The following is a 21,770-nucleotide window of genomic DNA, read 5'->3' on the forward strand; positions in this document are numbered from 1 at the left end:
AAGCATAAAACATAAGGAATCATGTTTCAGACAATAGACTGTTTCCTTTTCTTGTTATACGTTGAATCATCTCTCTCTTCCGAGAGATTTGGAACATTTGGAATGTGTTTTTCATCATAACAGGATGAGTTGCAGTCCGTCACGACAGATAATCCTCGAATCATACATAGAATCCAGACATACTGTCACTTTTCAGTGTATTATTTGTTGGATTGTTGTGGATTATGTGATATATTCTGTCGTATAGTCGTAGTTTTCCAGAACTAAAACCGAACCAAACGGAACCAAATGGACCCTTACAGGTCTGTATAACTCTGAGAGTGTACAAATGGAACCAAATGGACAGCCTTACAGGTCTCAGAGGTCAATTCAAATCTGGGAGTTGTTGAAATGAAACAGCTTTGAGATTTAAGACCGCAGTGCATGCATGTGCAAAGTGACAGCTTTGGCCACGAGCAGGAACTAACACACACACACACACACACACACACACACACACACACACACACACACACACTTTCACTTCCCGTTTGTCACTTTGTCAGTGTCGAGAGGAGTCGTATAGCAGCATGGACACGCTACGGTGGACGGTCTCGTCGGTAAGTCATATTTATTTATTCACCGCTTATTATGTTATAACATTTGGGAATTTTAGACTTTTGTGGAAATAACTTTTCTTATCACACTGGCTTTCAGTGATGACTGTAACTCTGAGAGTGTACAAATGGAACCAAATGGACCCTCACAGGTCTGTAACTCTGAGAGTGTATGGAACCAAATGGACCCTTACGGGTCTGTAACTCTGAGAGTGTACACATGGAACCAAATGGACCCTCACGGGCCTGTGACTCTGAGAGTGTATGGAACCAAAAGGACCCTTACGGGTCTGTAACTCTGAGAGTGTACACATGGAATTAACCAAATGGACCTGTATGGGTCTGTAACTCTGAGAGAGCACAAATGGAACCAAATGAACCCTTAGCCTACGGGTCTGTAACTCAGAGTGCATAAATGGAACCAAATGGACCCTTACGGGTGACCATGTGTACACTACACATTTTCCTTTTTTTTTGCTGTCGGGAAGAAACCATCTAACTCCATTTTTGAGGTCTTTGATTTTATTTGCATAAATCAGTGCTATTGAACACCCTACGTTGGTGTGTTGGTTAATAACAACATTGAACCAACGAAAAAAGTAAAAAGCATTGGGAGCTTACTTCCAACTGGACCCTTAAACTGTCGGCTAAAGCAGCTAACTCCACCACCTCTCCTCCTCTCAAACTGTCGGCTAAAGCAGCTAACTCCACCACCTCTCCCCCTCTCAAACTGTCTGCTAAAGCAGCTAACTCCACCACCTCTCCTCCTCTCAAACTGTCGGCTAAAGCAGCTAACTCCCCCACCTCTCCTCCTCTCAAACTGTCTGCTAAAGCAGCTAACTCCACCACCTCTCCCCCTCTCAAACTGTCTGCTAAAGCAGCTAACTCCACCACCTCTCGCCCTCTCATGGAAGTAATTGACAATATATGAAGTCACAACACCACCTTCGATGAGGCAGTATTGCGGTTCTCGTCATTTACTGAAAAAAATATATTTTCCATTTTCTGAAAAATGAACACATGTTGGAGTTACGAGGTTTCCTCCCGACAGCATATACTGTATATACAGTATATACAGTACACACACATGTGATGTTTCAGGTGTCGGAGGACATGGCAGCGTACGAGGCAGAGATGTTCCGCTCACAGCCAGAGATCTTCTCCTACCTCAGCAACGTGACAGACGTGCCTGGTGGTGAGTAGCAGCGCTGTAAAGCTCTGGGCACCCCTTTAAAACACTCATTATGCTAATGACGGTAATACACATCTTTAGAATCAACACCACCTGGTACCGTGGTCGTGTATAGGTGTCTATAGGTCATTTTTATTGATATCAAAACCATATTATAAAAAAATATATATATATGTTTTGGCACACTGCCGTTCACTTACGGGACGACAAAAAGATAATAACTCTAAATCTACGGCGCTCATGGTTTTGATTATAATATGCCAACGTTCTGGAGCCTATAGAGCGTCGCAGTCCCACCCCCTTTCAGAACGACGAGTGGCCCAGGAAATGAATCCCAATGCATTTTTCCCATATAGGCTTTTCTTAAAGTATTTATTTAAAGACGGTTACGCCGCGGACAAAGCCAACTCGGTCTTTGATCGTGACAAATCATGACAATGAACACAATGTTTTGGGCCGATCAAATCATTAGAAAGAAGAAAATAAAGATAGGAGACAACACTATTTGTTTTGTTTTTCTTCTTATAAATTGTTTGATCGGCCCCAAAACATTGTGTTCATTGTCATGATTTGTCACGATCCGAGTTGGCTTAGTCCGCGGCGTAACCGCACTTTAAATAAATACTTTAAGAAAAGCCTATGGGAAAAATGCATTGGGATTCATTTCCTGGGCCACTCGTCGTTCTGAAAGGGAGAGGGAATGCGACGCTCTATACACTGGCTGTGATTAGGAAACGCAGAGATGTCCGACGTGGTGTTGGTCACGTTGTCCGACTATTACTAACCCTAACCCTAAATCTAATCCTAACTATAACCCTATAACCTCAGTCTTATCTTAACCCACCACGTCAATCCCCTAGCCTCATATCAGTCTTAACCGGCCACTTAAGTGAGTTTCACAGACGTGTTTTCACAGTCATTTCAGTTCTGTGTTTCGCAGCCATGTAGGCTCCAGTTTACAAACTTTACATGCAGGATATATTAGATAGATAGATAGATAGATAGATAGATAGATAGATAGATAGATAGATAGATAGATAGATAGATAGATAGATAGATAGATAGATAGATAGATAGATAGATAGATAGATAGATAGATAGATTAAAAAAAACACTGGATCTGTGCTTGTGTTGTCTCAGATCACAGCTGGAGCGTGATGCCGTCTGATCAATCTGAGCACTCTGGGGGCGGAGCTCACCAAGGTCATCACCAAGGTCATCACCAAGGTCATCACCAAGGTCATCATCAAGGTCATCCTCACCTGGCTGAGCTTCACTGTCTTCCAGCTCAACTCCTGCAGCTTTATCACTACAGACAGGCCCCCTCAACGGCCCCCCCGCAAGCAGCCACACAGGTAAAGTGTAACTATATAATTTGCTCAAGTACTGTACTTAAAACTAATTTACTGCCATAGTATAATAACAAAGAATTCAGCCATTTTTTCTTCGTATGCTGTCCATATTGTCTTTCAATCAATCTGTAATGGCGTGCGTTGACAGGGGCTGCAGGTTTAGTGTCCGAGCACGGGGACGGGGGACCCACACATCACACCCAAAATCCACTCCTTCAAAGCGCAAAGGTGTTATTGCGGAAGATTAGGATATTCGAAATTTGAAGTGTTTCCATTCAGGAATTTAAGCTCAAAATCGAAAATGCGCAAAAAAGGGGCTTTATGGTAACAAACCTATATAGTGACAAAGATGTTGTTGTACATACATTCCATAATGTAGGCATTTATCAGACGCTCTTTATCCCAGTGGTTCCCGAAGTGGGGTCCGGGGAACCCTAGGGGTCCTTGAGAGAGTTCCAGGGGGTCCCCCAGCTAAATGATAATTAGGAACCAAATGGACCCTTATGGGGTCTGTAACTCAGAGAGTACTACAAACGCTTTACCGGGTAAAGCGTTTGTAGTACTCTGGAATGGAAAAATGGAACCTAAAGGGTAAAGTTTACCCTTTAGGTTCCATTTGTACACTCTCAGAGTTAAATTAACTTTGATTTTACTATATACAGTGGGGACTCCCAGAGATAGAAATGTCATTAAATGGGCGGCCGTAGCTTATAATTCAGGTCAAACCGGGGGTCCTTGAAATTAAAATGGTTGAAAATCACGGCTAGAGCCGTAAAAATCTCCTCTTATGGGGGTCCTTGGCATTATATTTTCAAATGGGGGTCTGCAGGCTAATTAGTAATTAGTGTCAATTTGGGGTCCCTTGACCTGAAAAAGTTTGAAGTGTGAACTATACATGAAGCATGCTGAACACTAGCCTCCTAATGGAACCTGTCCCTCCACTAGGGCATTCACTTCTAGTCATTTTACTAGTTTACTAGGTGCCTAGTTTACTAGTCGACTAGTTGTTTAACTACCTAGCCTATTATGTAAAATAATATTACAAATGTATAATGTACAAATAGATATGTGTACATTTAAAAACTGTGTACATTGGTGACTATAACTATAATCTACCTGATCTTGAGGCCTACAGAAATAAACTATAGGATCATAGAATGCAGAGAGACAGTGTAGTGTCTCAGTAAACTATAGGATCATAGAATGCAGAGACAGTGTAGTGTCTCAGTAAACTATAGGATCATAGAATGCAGAGAGACAGTGTAGTGTCTGAGTAAACTATAGGATAATAGAATGCAGAGAGACAGTGTAGTGTCTCAGTAAACTATAGGATCATAGAATGCAGAGACAGTGTAGTGTCTCAGTAAACTATAGGATCATAGAATGCAGAGAGACAGTGTAGTGTCTGAGTAAACTATAGGATCATAGAATGCAGAGAGACAGTGTAGTGTCTCAGTAAACTATAGGATCATAGAATGCAGAGAGACAGTGTAGTGTCTGAGTAAACTATAGGATAATAGAATGCAGAGAGACAGTGTAGTGTCTCAGTAAACTATAGGATCATAGAATGCAGAGACAGTGTAGTGTCTCAGTAAACTATAGGATCATAGAATGCAGAGAGACAGTGTAGTGTCTGAGTAAACTATAGGATCATAGAATGCAGAGAGACAGTGTAGTGTCTCAGTAAATTATAGGATCATAGAATGCAAAGGGACAGTGTAGTGTCGGAGTAAACTATAGGATCATAGTATGCAGAGAGACAGTGTAGTGTCTCAGTAAACTATAGGATCATAGAATGCAGAGAGACAGTGTAGTGTCTCAGTAAACTATAGGATCATAGAATAAAGAGAGAGAGTGCAGTTTCTCAGTAAACTATAGGATCATAGAATGCAGAGAGACAGTGTAGTGTCTCAGTAAACTATAGGATCATAGAATGCAGAGAGACAGTGTAGTGTCTCAGTAAACTATAGGATCATAGAATGCAGAGAGACAGTGTAGTGTCTCAGAGAAATTAGGTCAAATGTCAGCCAAATATGACGTAAATTTGTGGCAACAGGCATTCTGATTGGCCAGTATGAGATGATGCATGATGATGTGCGATGATAAGAGCGCCCCTCACTTCAAACGGGTGTGATTTTTTCACTGTCCTACTATTACGCTGTGTGTAATAAACTTCAGAATGCATGGTAACATATCACTGCTGTGTTGGCATGTGTTCTCCGCGCCTGCGACTCACAATGGATCTTCACCCACCACCCAAAAGGGATTATACAGTATGTGACCAGAAAAACCCTTTTCTTTTCCCCCCAAAATGAGTTAATACCACAGGCAGAAGTGTCAGAGCTGAAATCGACATGTCAATATGAAATAAATGCCCAAACATGTAGCTAGGTGTAATGTTAGAGACCACAGAAGTGAAACTTTCAAGGCTGTTTTCTCAACTCGCTGATTTCTGCAAGACATTACTCTATAAGCCATATCACCAAAACTGGTGGGACAAACTGAACAACCAATATGTCGATTTGAAGCTATGATTCCCTGCTTTCATAATTATGACATGAAAAAACAAAAATGGCAGTCCCTCAGTCAAATTTGGTCACATATGTAGACTTCTAGATGCCTTAGACTAGAGATCATTACATCTGTATGAGTACAGCTGTTGTTGTTACAGATCCCGTTCTACAGCCACGGCTACCAGTGGTACCAGCAGCACCGTCGCTCTGACTCCTCCAGCGCCACCTGCAGCTCGGAGAAGGAACACCAGCGAGCCCCCGGGTCGCCCTTCGTCGTCAGGGCTCCCGTCAGGGGCCACGGGGACCCCGCCCCCAGCCCCCCACTGGAGGTGTCCGAGGGCGAGGAGGAGGACGGAGACCGGCCCCCTGACCCCCGCGGTGAGAAAACGAAACAACAAAAAAATACAAATAAAACACCCACGCTGGCATTTAGGGGTAAACAAACGCCAGCATGTGTCAATGTCCACGATTCGCTACGGCTTCGATAGAGCGCTGATTCGAATGATGTTGTGATTCGTACTTATATTGCGATTCAGCAATTGTTTTATATTATGTTTGTATTTCAATAATTTGTATGGGCCTCGACCCCGAAAAGAGTATATCGGTGCACTGGTTGTGGTGGGCCAGTCTGGGCCAAATTCCGCAAAAATGTCCAGGCCGAATTTTTGTCTCAGTCTAGCCCTGACTATAGCCCATAGGAGATCAAAGCGTGTCGCTACTCTACACTCTGGGGATCATCAGCTCTTATACAGCATCATGGATCATCTCATTATGGCCAATCAGAATGCCTGTTGGCTGTGATTGGTTTATTCTGGCCCATCAGAATGTATGTTGCCTGTGATTGGTTAATTCTGGCCCATCAGAATGTCTGTTGCCTGTGATTGGTTAGCTGATTTGCTCGTTTACATTATGACCTAATTTTTTGACATTGCTACATATTAAGGTACATAAAGGTGGTCCCTTATTGTTTTCCCTTCGATGTCATTGGCGTTTAATGTTTTGATGTTTAAGTTACGTCATATTTAGCGGAACTCTGACGTCATTTCTCCGTTCATCGTCAATGGCAAAACTTGAGACGGGCTGGGTATGTAGGCGTGTTTCAAGGTTGGTATAATATAATATAATATAATATAATGTCAAAGTATTGTGATAAGATCAATAGGGGGGTACGTACAAGTACGCAGGATGCAGAATAATAATGGTCCTTTATTGACTGTTGATGATGACGTAACCAATCTAGGTTCCAACATCGTTTATAAGTAATTTAGAACCTTCACAACTTCATTAGGGTAATTTATCTGTAGTGTTTTGTGATTTAAACCAGGAGTTATAACAGGCAGTATACACTAAATACAAACTATATTTGAAGCTCTGTACGATGCAGTACTATTCAGACACCCGTGTCCAATAACGGGAATAGGATTATCGCCATACAGGAACGACAGGAGGGGGACAGAGGAAGAGGGAAGACATCAGGAACGAGCTGCCAAGTCGTGTCAGGGAGTTGACTCTAGGAAGACTCTTAGGATCTCTGAATCCAATAACAAAGCTCAGTACTATTCAGACAGCTGTGTCCAATAACGACAATAAGATTCCCCCAGTACAGGAACAACAGGGAGGAGGACGGAGGAAGAGGAAGACATTAGGAAGTCGTGTTGGGGAGTAGACTCTAGGATCTCTAAATCACTGCCAAGTTGTGTTGGGGAGTAGACTCTACGAAGACTCTAGGATCTCTAAATCCAATAACAAAGCTTAGGAGTAAAGTAACGCTTGGGAGTCTATAAAAGGAAATGGGTATAGAACAGTTGGTTATGCGAAACAACTATCTCGGGGATATCCGAAGAAATGAAACAGATGAACGACGAAAGGAACGGCTTTTAGAAAGAAGGGAAAAACGCAGTGAAAAGCTTAGAAGTAAGAGAACACTTGGGATTCTGCAAAAGGAAACGAGTGTTAAAGAGAAGGAACGGTTGGTTATGCGAAACCAGAAACTCAGGGATGTCCGAAGAAATGAAACAGATGAACGACGAAAGGAACGGCTTTTAAAAAGAAGGGAAAAACGTAATGAAAAGCTTAGCAGTATTAAGATAACACTTGGGATTCTGCAAAAGGAAACGAGTGTTAAAGAGAAGGAACGGTTGGTTACCCGTAACCAGAAACTCAGGGATGTCCGAAGAAATGAAACCGATATAAAACAAAAGGAACGGTTGGGTATGCGAAACGGAAAACTCAGGGATATCCGAAGAAACGAGACGGATGACCGACGAAAGGAACGGCTTTTAAAAAGAAGGGAAAAACGCAGTGAAAAGCTTAAGAGTAAAATAACCCTTTGTCCACACAAGGAATACGGGTATAAAAGGAAGAGGACGGCTGGTTATGCGAAACAGAACTCTGGGATATCCAGGGAAATGAAACCGATGAACAACAATGATTGAACTCATAGCTAAATTTGAAGTTGCAGTACATGATATGTTGCCATAGACTTTTATATAAACATAGTGCTGTAAGTACTCAAAATAAGTGACAAACCATCTAACAAGATTGGTATTTGATCCCAAATACAGGAAAAAAAATAACAGAAGAGAAAGTATGGATTTGTAATACATGTAATGGCAATTTGAAACAGGGTAGACTACCCTGTCAGGCAGTGGCCAATCATCTTGAAACGCTTGAAACCGTCCCGGATGAACTATTTGATTTAAATTCAATGGAGGTTAGAATAATTGCAGGTGACGTAACTAGTGTACGTTTGAGTGTAACGGCTCTAAAGGATTTAGAACATCAGTTGTAATAGACATTAGTTAGTTGCAGTACTTGCGCACTCTGCTTGCGCACAAGTAGGCCATGCATGGCCTACTTGTGTGCAAGGCGCAAGTTTGCACCTCAAACAAATGTGAATTTCTATAGTTTCACTCTGCACAAATCAATTTGCCAAAAATAGCACATCTACCAGCTTGCAGCACAGCGCTGATGGGATTCCCAGATTGCCTTAAAGGGACACTTCACCCTTTTTGCAAAAAAATATATGTTAATGACGTTTAGAAGCTTTAGAACACTTTCCTGGGGGTCTTTATGTGTGTAATATGTGGTTTTAGATATTTTAGATTGTAGCAGTGAGCCTGTTGTCTCTGATGTCATGGACACTGGGCTCACTTCATTCCTGGACTACATGTTGTCTCAGTAAGACAACTCTCCCCCCTATCCACAAGGAGGAGCAGTGCAGTGAGTGCAATAAAGAATTATGGGAATTGTAGTCCAGGAAGGTAGTGAGACCAGTGTCCATGACATCAGAGACAACAGGCTCACTGCTACAATCTAAAATATCTAAAACCACATATTACACACATAAATACCCCCAGGAAAGTGATCTAAAGCTTCTAAACGTCATTAACATATATTTTTTTGCAAAAAGGGTGAAGTGTCCCTTTAAGGGATATTACAAAAAAGGGGCACGGTGGCACATGATAGTGATGTTGCCTCACAGCTTGAAGGTCCTGGGTTCGATTACCACTGGGGACGCTGTGGGCGTGTTCTCTCCTCTGCGTCATCACGGCCCATACCTGAGGCGGGGTTAGCGAGAGGGCCCTTCTGTGTGGACTCGGTTTTCATGTTCTCCCCGTGTCCCCTAGGGTAGGTACCCTCACAAAAGACATGCAGTAATCCTGGTCTCAAAACTATTGTCAGCCGGGGCGCCTGATGGGGGGGAAAGGAACTGGTCGGAATAATGTGTTCCTTCCACGCACTACGTCAGGCCGGGAGAAACTCCCCTGTCAGGTGAAAAGAAGCAGCTTGGACTCCTCATGCATAGAAGGAAGCATGAGGTCAGTCCGCTTCCATCCCAGGTTGGCAGAGGAAGTGGAAGCGCCCAGAATTACATTAGACAATAAGGGCCTTTCTCGGCCCCACCCCTCTCCCACTGTTTATATTCTGTTTAGTTTCCAAGATGGCCGCAGTACCAGGAGGGGGTGGGGTGGAGGTGAGCGGGCAGGGTCGACAGCATATGCCCTTACTGAGCTGCATTCAAGACACTTGACTTGTGTCTGACACCTGACTTGTGTCTGAACACAGCTCAGTAAGGCCACCCCCTCCTGGTGCTGCGGCCATCTTGGAAACTAAACACAATATAAACAATTGCAGAGGGGTGGAGCCGAGAAATTGACACTGGGTGAAAAAATGGGTTGAAAATCGTGGGATAAAACAATAAAAATAAATAAAAAATTGGGATATTATAAAAAATAAAAATAAATTAACGTTTGGGCATTTCATCGTCTACACAGGCTTTTGTGAACATCCCAGACAGTTTGTAACTTGCTTGATTCAGATTTAGATATTTGATATTCATTTTAGCTCTTTTTGGGGGATGCTAGCCCCTCCTATACAGCTTTTGTCCCATATGTGCCATTGACAATGAAAGGAGAAATTATAGGTCATATGTTCGTCGAATATGATGTAAATGTGTGGCAACGCAAACATTAAATGCCATTGACAATGAAGGGGAAATTGTTGACGAGCATAATCGGCCAACCTATCACATAAATTCAGTTGTTCATGTGATGATGTATGATGATGTATAATGATAAGAGTGCCCTTCAATTCACACAGGTGTGATTATTTTAAGTGAAATGCAACGTCTGACATCTCTTTCCCTCTGCCACTTATATTGGCTTATGAGGCACACCCGTTTTTGAGGTTTATGAGTGGTGCAACCACTCCAAGGAACAGCAATGTCCCTGTGTCCACATACCTGTCTGTCCCTGTATAGTCCATAGGCCCAGAACAGAATTTTCACTAGTGAGGGACATTCAAGGTGGCAAATGCTATCATGCTTTTTTGAAAAGGTCTACATCCCTAGATACTATTTCAACATGATAGCAGTTCCCAAGTGGTAGCTTAGTTGCAGTTATCAGACTTCAAAGACACCAACTATAGTTTCACAGAATGAAAAATTGCCTAACAGTTTTTTGAATAAAACATGTCATACAGAGGGAAAGGTTAAGAATGATCTGTCTTTCACTCACTTTAACCAATGAACATCATCATAATCATCACTGTCATATCAATATCATCAATCAGTTTAGCTTCATGTTTGTAGCTTGCAAATCAGCATACCTATCCTATAGGAATAAGAGATGTCATCAGTTAGGAGCCCAAATTACTATGAATTTCAGATTGCTATGGGCATGGGGGAGGTCAGATCAACATTATGGAATAAATTCTGTACTGGCCATATATGGAGCGTGCCTTGAGTGTACAGGGTTTAATTAGGTCAGATCAGAATGGGTCAGCTCCATATATGGAGATCTAAGGGTGGCAGTGTCTTGAGTTAGCATCCGGCAGCTTCTACATGCTGGGGACCCATACTCAGCATGTCTAACATCAGTGTATACATGCTGGGGACCCATACTCAACATGTCTAGCATCAATTTCTACATGCTGGGGACCCATACTCAACATGTCTAACATCAGTTTGTACATGCTGGGGACCCATGCTCAGCATGTCTAACATCAGTTTCTACATGCTGGGGACACATACTCAACATGTCTAACATCAGTTTCTACATGGGTATTCTCTGTGGGTGGTAGGATCCTCTCCTATATAAAGGGGAGACTGCAGGCAGAGCTAGTCAGTTATGCTCGGGCAGGCATCATGATGACAGCCCAGTGAGAGAGCTGCTATAGGGCCCATGTCATGGGCGTAGCCTAGTGCAGTTTGGTTATTTTTGTTAGTTGTGCGTTAAGTATTTTTGAGTTCTTTATTTTGTATTTTTGGCCAGTATTATTTTTTGCAGTTTCCTTTGTGAATATCTGCACTGGAGCTGGAGTTTTGGAGAAATAAAATCCACCAAAAAGCATCGCTGACTGTTTTTGGGAGCCTTGGCCCTCGGGCAACTTCACAGTACCCAACATGTCCGGGTTCACAATGGGGCTCTAGGGGCTGGCAACTAAGTAGACTATTATGCAATGCTCAGCCAATCACAGCGCACCGTATACATGCAGACGATTCCGTTATGCTAATGATGTCTCTCTCCACTGGCTCCGTGCAGGCATCATCCACATAGAGGATGATGATGATGATGACGATGATGAAGGCTCTGTCATGGCGTCCCCTCCACTGGCTACATCATCATCATCATCATCATCGTCATCGTCACCCGGGACCGCCAGCAGCAGGAAGGTGCGCCTGTACGAGTTCCTGCTGGAGCTGCTGTGGAGCGGAGACATGAGCCACAGCATCTGGTGGCTGGACCGCAGCCAGGGAGTCTTCCAGTTCTCCACCAAGGTGAGTTGGACCGAGAACAATCTATTATTAGCCCATTCTGACCTGAGATCAGATTCATACGAGGTTTCCACTGGAAAGAGAGACCACGATTACGGCAAGATTTTTATTTTGCGAGGGTACACCTATATACCCTCAAAATGAACACTCTTTGCTATAATAAGAAATAACGTTGTCATTCTCCAAACCACAGCACAAGGAGCAGCTGGCCAGCCGCTGGGGCCAGCAGAAAGGCAACCGGCTGCGGATGACCTACCAGAAGATGGCGCGCGCCCTGCGCAACTACGGCAGGACCGGCGAGGTGGTGAAGATCAAGAAGAAGCTGACGTACCGCTTCAGCAGCGCGCTGGTTCTGGAGCGTGCCGCGGCTCGGAGCAGCGTGGTCGTTAGCGCCTGCAGCGTCCATTCTGACTAGGAGGTTTCCCCGATCAGATCACGTGATCGGGGGAATTGGTTGCCATTTTGTCATGTTGTCATTTTCAAATGTTCAGAATCGGAATCGGGAGCAAAAGAAATACAAAAATAAAATGAAACGTTATCGGGGCATCCATAGTATCAATATTATACCCATATCATGATATTAGACTATATTATTGTCTGTGATTTTGGATATTGTGATGTGGCATAAGTGTTTCATGAAAATATAAATATCGGATCTTGAAAATTGGTATCGGCAGATTCTCAAAATCAAAGGATTGGGCCGAAAAAAAAGACCTGATCGGGACATTCCTAATGCTGACTGAATACAACACTGTCGCCATGCAGTTGACCAGTGGTGGAAAGTAACTAAGTACATTACTACATTTACTCAAGTACTGTATACTTACAGTATAAGTACAATTTTGAGGTATTTGTACTTGAGTATTACCCACTTTCCAGAACTTCTACTCCACTACATCTCAGAGGCAAATATTGTACTTTTTTTTCCTCCACTACAATTAGGCTATTTGAAAACTTTAGTTACCACAGTAGTTACTTGATTACTATTATTACAAAACGTAAATGTATTGACCTCTTCAACCCTAAATACATTTCGTCCATTTGAAAATATAGCCCGCATTCAATTATTTTTATGCATTTGAAAACTAGCAAGGAGACATTCTGCATAATTAGTACTTTTACTTTTGGAACTTGAAGTAGGCCTATACATTTTGTTTCCAACACGTTTGCACTTTTAGTGCATTTTGAATTCCAGACTTTTAGGATTCTTGTAACGTATTGTAAGTATTTCTATATTGCAGTATTGATATACTTTTAAAACAATTGAGTACTTTTGTCACCACTGTGTTGCTGTGTTTGTTTGTTGCTGTAGTGTCATTTCTCTGTCATGAAAGCGGCACTATATTATGTTGTTTCAATGCATTAAAGTCATTTTAAGCATGATATATTCACTGAAAACACACGCCCTGCTTCATGGTGAACGATATATTGTCCTAATGCGTGAGTGGACCGTGTTTTTTCTATCGCTTTATATTTTTCTATGATTTATGCAATGATATAAATTAATAATATTCTAGATCAGTGGTTCCAAAAATTGGGGTCCGGGAACCCCCAGGGGTCATTGAGGCAGTTCCAGGGGGTCCCCAGCTAAATGAGAGTTTGTAACCAAATGGACCCTAGTGTACAAATGCAACCAAACTAATTTGGTTCCATTTGTACTCTCAGAGTTAAATTAACGTTGATTTTACAATATAAATTGGGTTCTCATATAAATGCCATTCGATGGGGGTCCGTATTGCATATGAAACTGGGGGTCCTTGAAATTAAACTGGTTGAGATCACTGCTAGAGCCTGGCATATCTTTGGGGGCTAATTAGTGTCACTTTAGGGGTCCTTGACATGAAAACGTTTGGGAACCACTGACAGACACCACAGCAACTGTCCCACTGCACTGTAAAAAGGACATCTTTGAATCTCGTTCTTTTTTGCCCTCTTTAAATCGTTTGACTTTTTTTTTATCATTATTCTACTGTTGTTGTTATCTATAGGCTGATGCATTGTCTGATATTATGAAGGAAGCCAAACAAAAATACGATTTTAGTCACTCTTACCCATACCTATACTGGATATAGTGACATCAAGAAAAATAAAGTGCGAATGGTTTGTCAACACTCACCAGTGACAAACCATTATCTAGAATGGAGACATCATGTGGCAGTGAAATACTTTAAACAACTAGAACTGCACTCTGTCGAGTGCCTACTTGCGCGTTGCACACTACTAGTGCACAAGCAGAGCGCGCAAGTGCTGTCGACTGCTACGAACTCTGTCCAACGAACTCTCTGTCCAACGGCTGGCTTTTTTATGTACGTATGCTTGGTTGGTATCAACGTCCAGTATCAGGCCCGGAGTGGAACTCCAAATCAGGCCGGGAATTCTACGCCCTGGGAGGCCACACCGCGCGCGCACAGCCCTGGCCCTTGGGGGACACTTTGGGGGCCTTTACAGCAATTTCACGAGAAATGTACCATCTGATGTTATTTATATTATTAACTTCTTCCCTCCATTAACATAAGACACACAATGTAGTTGTGCTGCAGCAACACTGCCTGAATTGAATTGAAATTGACTGTGGCTGGCCTGGCCTGAGCTTAGGAGAGATTCTTTTTTTTTGCTGGCCTGACCTGATGATTTTTTTGGACAGCCAGGCCACTAGAAGGCAGGCCACCGGGAATAGTCCTGGTCCTCCCGACGGCCAAACCGGGCCTGGCCATATTAAACTTTCATAGCATGCCAAGCCATCAGCCATTCATATTTTTTTGGCTTAAATGACAGGCATGGAAAGGAGCATAAACAGTCAAAAATCATTAATTTAACTCTTGAGAACATAAATATGGATGAACCCACGAGGGTGTGACTTTATAGGCATTTAGATAATTCTGTGTTTGGATTTGCAATAGGGCCTTTCAGCATGCAGTTAACCATGCATGTGAACACTATAGTCTATATTCTGGGCTTGTCAGGCAACATTCTGCCAAAATAGGTACAGCTCATGGAAAAGGATTTGGTGTATAGGGAATACATGTACAGTATTAAGGGGTTAACCACTTCCCCATACGGTTGAGCAGAAGTCCCTCGCTCAGGACTCTAATGTATCTTCTGTTTTCTGTTATAGAGGGTATGCGTGTGACATCATCATCATACCCGGAAACCCCTACTGAGTATATACTTCATGGCCTTGACAGTTGACAGCCCATACATCCAAACAGACAAGTTGACAGCCCATACATCCAAACAGACAAGTTGACAGCCCATACATCCAAACAGACAAGTTGACAGCCCATACATCCAAACAGACAAGTTGACAGCCCATACATCCAAACAGACAAGTTGACAGCCCATACATCCAAACAGACAAGTTGACAGCCCATACATCCAAACAGACAAGTTGACAGCCCATACATCCAAACAGACAAGTTGACAGCCCATACATCCAAACAGACAAGTTGACAGCCCATACATCCAAACAGACAAGTTGACAGCACATACATCCAAACAGACAAGTCTTATCTGATTGCATTAAACAACGTTAAACTCACTTTTCCACTCACTTTATGCATGCACATTATGCATGGGGAAAGCTGAAAATAGCCGATCGACAAGCTTACAACGCGAAGCAGTCATGCAGTGTCACGGTTTGAGACAGGAAGGTGTATAGGACCCAAATGCAGGACAGACAAGCGGACGCAGAGCAGTACAATGCAATGTTTTCATTGTAAAACCCACAAGAGGGAACAAGGAGCAATAGGCTCTAGAAATAGTTGCCCATGCATGAAGCTCTCCCCTTCCATGACTTTTCCTAAATATTCTATTCAAAATCATCTCTGTTTTTTTTTCTTTTTTTAGGGGCGGGAACCCATTTTGGTGTTTTACCCACTCAGATCGGGAACCCATATTTGGGTTCTGTACAGTATGTACAGTATTCAAAAATGTAAACATTTTGATTCTGCTATATAAATATTTGAAGTTTTTCAGAAACCTTAGGTCAGGATTTAGAGGCGTTTTTAGAATCGACCTCAGGCCTAAATGGGTTAATAAAACTAAGAAACAAGGAGGGTATATTACTTCAATAATAAAGTATGGAACACAACTGAAATGTAGCCAATACTCATCGATGTACTCTGTTACCCTGGGTCTACTGGGATACAGTACAGTGGGGGCACCATGGGTTTCCCCCCCGGTGTTTTGCTTGTTGCACACAAGTAGGCCTACTAGTACGGACATTTATTGTATTGCAATGTCTCATACATGGTAATATTGTAGGGTAATTCAATGCCCAATTAAATGGAAATGCATAATTATACTGCACCACCATGCAGTGTCTGAGGCATTACTGAGGCTGGGGAATGAAGACCTGCTTGCTCGTCTGATGTTTCATGCAGTTGCAGTCATTTTTATTTATTTTTTGTCCATGATGCAATTACATATACATACACACCAAGAACGAGCATGTCCCATTAAGAGTGCGAGTGTCATGTGTGTGTGTGTGTGTGTGTGTGTACACTGTATGTAGTTGTACATGCGTGTGCGTGGCGTGCACATGTGTGTGTGTTCCATGCCGATGTGCTTTGGAGTGATTCCTTTTGTAAGGCATCAAAAGACAATTAATCTGTGCTGTCACTCATGCCTATAAGTGTCATTGGACTTCTTGGCTCATAATGTTGTGCAGAAACTCTCGTCAGGAAATCCTGTCTAAAATCACTGCACAGTTGATGTCAGGCCATGTGGCACATATGGGGGATGTACGGAGCAACCTCACTGAAACATGAGTTCATAAAAGAAGCAGACACTGGACTGCTGCACTGGAAAACAGCAATTCCAAGTGATCTTTTAAGCTTCCGTTTGAAGAGACCTGCCAGAACTGTCCTGCACACAGGTCCAATGTTATGTAAATATCCTCTTCCCTATGAGAGTGTATATCACACCAGTTAAACTTAATAAGTATAATTGTAACATTCCAGATGTATGCACCAGATGCGGTGAAGAAAGAGGCACATTGTTCCACTGTCTAATGGTCCAGTCCAAAGTTGATGGAATTTTGGGGGAAGGTCGGGCAGGAAATACAGAAGATTGTCAATAAATATTGTACCAGAACCAAAGTTCTTCCTGCTCGGTCTATACCCAGAGGGACAGAAGATAAAGCGTAATGAACAAATATTTATAGAATGATAGCATTGACCTGGAAGAGACCAGACAAACCAAGTATTACACAGTGGTTCAGGGAACTGTCTATACGTTTACCTTTGGAAAAGATTGCATATATATGTTTACCTTTGGAAAAGATTGCATATTCTCAAGGACAAACAAGAAGTGTTTCAGGAGGTGTGGGGCTTTTTTATTAGATACATAAAGAACAATAAATTGTCACTCTTAATGGATGGAGCTGAAGAGGAGTAGTGCTGTTGTTTGTTGGTTATTGTTTTGCTTTCTTTATATTAGTAATTGTATTGTCTTGTAATGTTCATTGTTGTTTTCTGTATGTTTGAATTGTCATTCGTGTGTAAAAAAGGAAAATAAATAAATACATAGTTTTAAAAAAAATATATCCTCTTCCCATTAATGTGGGATCAACCAACATCAAGAAGAGATCCTTCAAAAAGTGTGCTGTGCTCGATCAAGGTTCCTCTTCTGGAAGAAGGCCTTTCCAAACTCACAGGCTGGGCCCACTTTGATCACCCTGGGCAAGAGACCTACAGCACAAATGAAGAAGATGTACAGTCAGTACACAATCAAACTTTGGATCAAATTATATGTGTAGTGGTTAGGGCCGGGACTAATTGCGATTAATTTAGATTAATTAACTACAGAAAAATTAACGCGTTAAAATAATTAACGCATTTAATCGCATATTTTGTTTTCACCGCCGAACCGGAACTTTTCTCACTGGGCGCACGTTTCCACTTACCTAAGATGCTGACGCACCCAGCAGCAACATTGCTGTCTGAGCATTCACTTTTGCTAGTACTAGACGATAACAACAAACTGAAACAGCACACGTTAGCATGAATGCAGACCCAAATAAGAACGCGCAGCTTGGGAAATTTAGTGGGAAATTTAGATTTAAAAAGCGAGCGGATGGAAGCGTGGACAGAAATGCAGTTGTATGCATGTTATGCAACAAAGAATTTGCCTATCACCGCAGCACATCGTCCCTCACATATCACATCAATGCCAAACATGTTGCTGCTAGCGTGGAAGTTCACGTTACTCCGTCTTCTTCAACGTCGCAACCTACACTCGACCTGATGCCTGGTTTCAGAGGCAATATGACTAAGTCCAAGTCTGACAAAATAACAAACTCCCTGGCTTACTGGGTTGCAGTCAACTGTAGACCACTTGCGGTGGTCGAAGATATGGGGCTGCAAAAAGTGCTACAGATAGCTTCGTCTGACACAACATATGTGCTGCCATGCAGAAAGACAATCTCAAAAAGAATCCAGCAGCTTTATGACAACGGAAAGGAAGAACATGTGGATTTATTGAAGAAAGATTCACTATTCATTCCTTTACTCATAAAGTCATAATACCAAAATCCATTTGAAAAAATTGCTTTCTGACTGTTCTCGGGTCAAATAATAATATGCGATTAAAATGCGATTAATCTAGATTAATTAATCGCAAAGCCTCTGATTAATTAGATTAATTTTTTTAATCGAGTCCCAGCTCTAGTAGTGGTACATACATTTCTTTATAATGCATTTACCCAGCAGAAGTAGTTCAAGCCAAAGGTTAGTTAACTTAGATCCTCTGGGTTTCTGCACCAAGAGTTTGTTCCCAGAGAGTGAACAAAGCTAGCACAAAGGGCACTGCTCCCCTGCCTCACTGAAGTTCAATCTAGCAACTGGAATGGAACCCAAGTTCATAATGGGGTGTGAACCAGGTTTCAAACAGTGCAGGGGTTGAATGCATCTGAAATATGATACTAGATTTCTATAAATAAAATAGAACAGTACTGGCTATGCCATGATTTTATGAAACAATTTTACATGGATGGACTGCAGACACTTATGCAATTACATTTTGTGAAGAATCGTGCCGTACTAGTTGGCCGTCCATTTTTTTTAAATATTTATGGAAAAGACGAGAACAATATTCACATTCACGAATCATGCAGTTAAGCAGTCAGTTGTTGAAGCCAGTGACGAATAGTAGTGTGCAGACCTTTTAGCGTCACAGGTGTTTACTCGCCACCGCCGGAGGGTCTGACTACTAGAAGTAGTTCTGGGGTGTTTTGGATCTTCTCCCGGTCTTTTTTTAAACTGGCTGCTTTGGCAGCTTTCTTTGCTCTGAAATAAAAATAATTATAATATAAATCAATATTATGTCAACAGTCAATTATACAGAAGATTATCATTACCGCAATATAGGTTCTCTTTACCGCAACAGGTTTTAAAAAGTCGCGGTGTGTGAGAGAAGGTGTTGGAGGATGAGAGGATTTAGCATTGTATGCCAACAATAACACTTAATATTATGACTCACAAATGTTGTCATTGTCTATGTTTGGAAATTAAATGTGTTTACTATGAAGAAATTATGATAAAAGGTTTCCAAACATGGAATATTTCACATTGCGGTAATGACAATCACTGTTGTGCTTTGTTGGCGTTAGGAGAGAACATTTCATTTGAAAGTTTCAACTTTGTAAGATAACAGCTTACCTTTCATCCATCCTCTTGGTTTGAAATGTTGCATACTGTGAAATAAAAATGCCAATCAATGAATTAATTAATTGGTTGATAATTATATGTATGTATGTGGGTTTCCTAATGCTGTTATCGCACGTTGGTTAGACGTGTGACAACGCAACAAGGAAGCCTGCAGCCCAGTAGCTATTATTTATACAGTATATAACTGCTTTGATTGTCTACTATAGTGAAGCCATACTTTTGAGCGACAAGAGCGATTACCACGGTCCATTCTGTTGCTGGCTCTCCGAGTAGCATGATCTGATTATAATCAGCTGTTTTATGTGCGTGCGTGCAGAGTGTCACCCAGGAACCGATAGAGAGAAGTTGAGAACCGAAATTGAATTATTGTAATTGGTACCTGGTACTCGAGCATGTTCGGTTCGGTACCGGATTGGTCCCGAGGTTCGGAGGGTCTGCCGGGTGTAGCGAAGAGGCGTCTTGTAGCTGCAGTACGGCCAATCCTTGATGGTCTAGTGGTTAGGAAGGGGGGGGGGGGGGGGACCCAGGCCAGGCCTGGTTGGCTGACCAGAGGCCTGGCCCGTGTGGGTCCCCAGGAAGGGGGGGGGGGGGGGGGGATGCCTGGGGAAGACAGAGTACACAAGTAAAGTTAAAAAGATCTTTCTTTTATGATACCTAAAAGTATAAAGCATATTATATACATTTTCCAATTTGATAATCCCCAATAAATATGGTTTTGTGAACATACTATTCTTCTAACACAATAGTTTAAAGCCTGTGACGTAAAATGGTGTTGACATTATACAACAACGATTTGAAGTAGTGACACTACTTGGACAGTGTTTCAGCCTAACTATGCCTGAGAACCAATGGCATCTCTTATCCACTATGTGACAGGATAATACAGTATATATTACAGTATTTCTGGACTCTCCCTGTCCTTCCTCCTGTGCGCCTCCTGTCATTGTTAATCTTATTCCGGAATTTCTTCATGGCTGCTGCAGCCGCAGCTCTTTTTTTGTCTCTGAAATAAAAATAATTATAATATAAATCAATATTATGTCAACAGTCAATTCTACAGAAAATTATCATTAACGCAATATAGGTTCTTTACCGCAACAGGCTTTAAAAAGTAATAATAATAATAATACAACTTTATTTGTATCACCTTTCATGACATGAAATGCAGCTCAAAGTGCTTTACAGAAAAATGGAGAATAAAAGAAAAGCAAGGGAACAACATTAAGAACAAGCAGTAATGCAATACAGTGAGGACATGAATAACAATTAATTTACTCACGAGTGCTGAAATCGTGAAAAGGAGGATGTAAGTTGGCTTGTTTTCTTAGACCTGGTAGCTTATTGCCCTTGCAAAATGGCTGTGCTTTATACTAGGGTGTGGTGATTACTAGGGTGTGGTGATGATTGCTGATTGAAACTGGTGTGACTGAGTGAGTGAGTGATCGGTGTGATGAGCTGTGAACTGATGCAGATGGTACATGTGACCATACAAATGCATGCATACTGATGCATACAAACAGATACAAATACAGACATACAATTATAAACCTGGGTTACAGATGACTGATTATGCCAGGGGTCTTTGACCGTCTTTCTCTGCATGCTGGAAAACTGCCTAGTTGGCCATAGCCAGGCCCGGAGTGGAACTCCAAATCAGGCCGGGAATTCTACGCCCTGGCAGGCCACACCGCGCGCGCACAGCCCTGGCCCTTGGGGGACACTTTGGGGGCCTTTACAGCAATTTCACATGAGAAATGTACCATCTGATGTTATTTATATTATTGACTTCTTCCCTCCACATAAGACACACAATGTAGTTGTGCTGCAGCAACACTGCCTGAATTGAATTGAAATTGACTGTGGCTGGCATGGCCTGAGTTTAGGAGAGATTTTTTTTTTTTGCTGGCCTGACCTGATGATTTTTTTTTTTTTTTTGACAGCCAGGCCACTAGAAGGCAGGCCACCGGGAATAGTCCTGGTCCTCCCGAAGGCCAAACCGGGCCTGTCCAGTATTATATACCTCCCAAACTCACGTGCATACGTCCCAACACGACCACAATACTTGCGCGCTCTGCTTGCTGCTACAGACTTTCAAATCTCAGCCTCTGTAAAAAAATCACACCTGTGTGAACCGAGTGGTGCAACTCCACTCTCTCTCTCTCTCTCTCTCTCT

General features: G+C 42.1%; 1 protein-coding gene across 1 annotated transcript; it reads left to right on the top strand.

Moving 5' to 3' along the window:
* Positions 1 to 552: 552 nt before the first annotated feature.
* Positions 553 to 13,307, top strand: LOC308314175 (transcription factor PU.1-like). Its single transcript, XM_080761631.1, has 6 exons — positions 553 to 599; positions 1,698 to 1,791; positions 2,929 to 3,143; positions 5,812 to 6,031; positions 11,698 to 11,933; positions 12,124 to 13,307. The coding sequence occupies exons 1-6, from the start codon at positions 570 to 572 to the stop codon at positions 12,343 to 12,345; spliced, it is 1,017 nt and encodes a 338-aa protein (XP_080617757.1). The 5' UTR covers positions 553 to 569; the 3' UTR covers positions 12,346 to 13,307.
* The last annotated feature ends 8,463 nt before the right edge of the window (positions 13,308 to 21,770 follow it).

This window comes from Protomyctophum bolini (genome assembly GCF_963924005.1).
Source record: "Protomyctophum bolini genome assembly, chromosome: 4".
NCBI classification, from domain to species: domain Eukaryota; kingdom Metazoa; phylum Chordata; class Actinopteri; order Myctophiformes; family Myctophidae; genus Protomyctophum; species Protomyctophum bolini.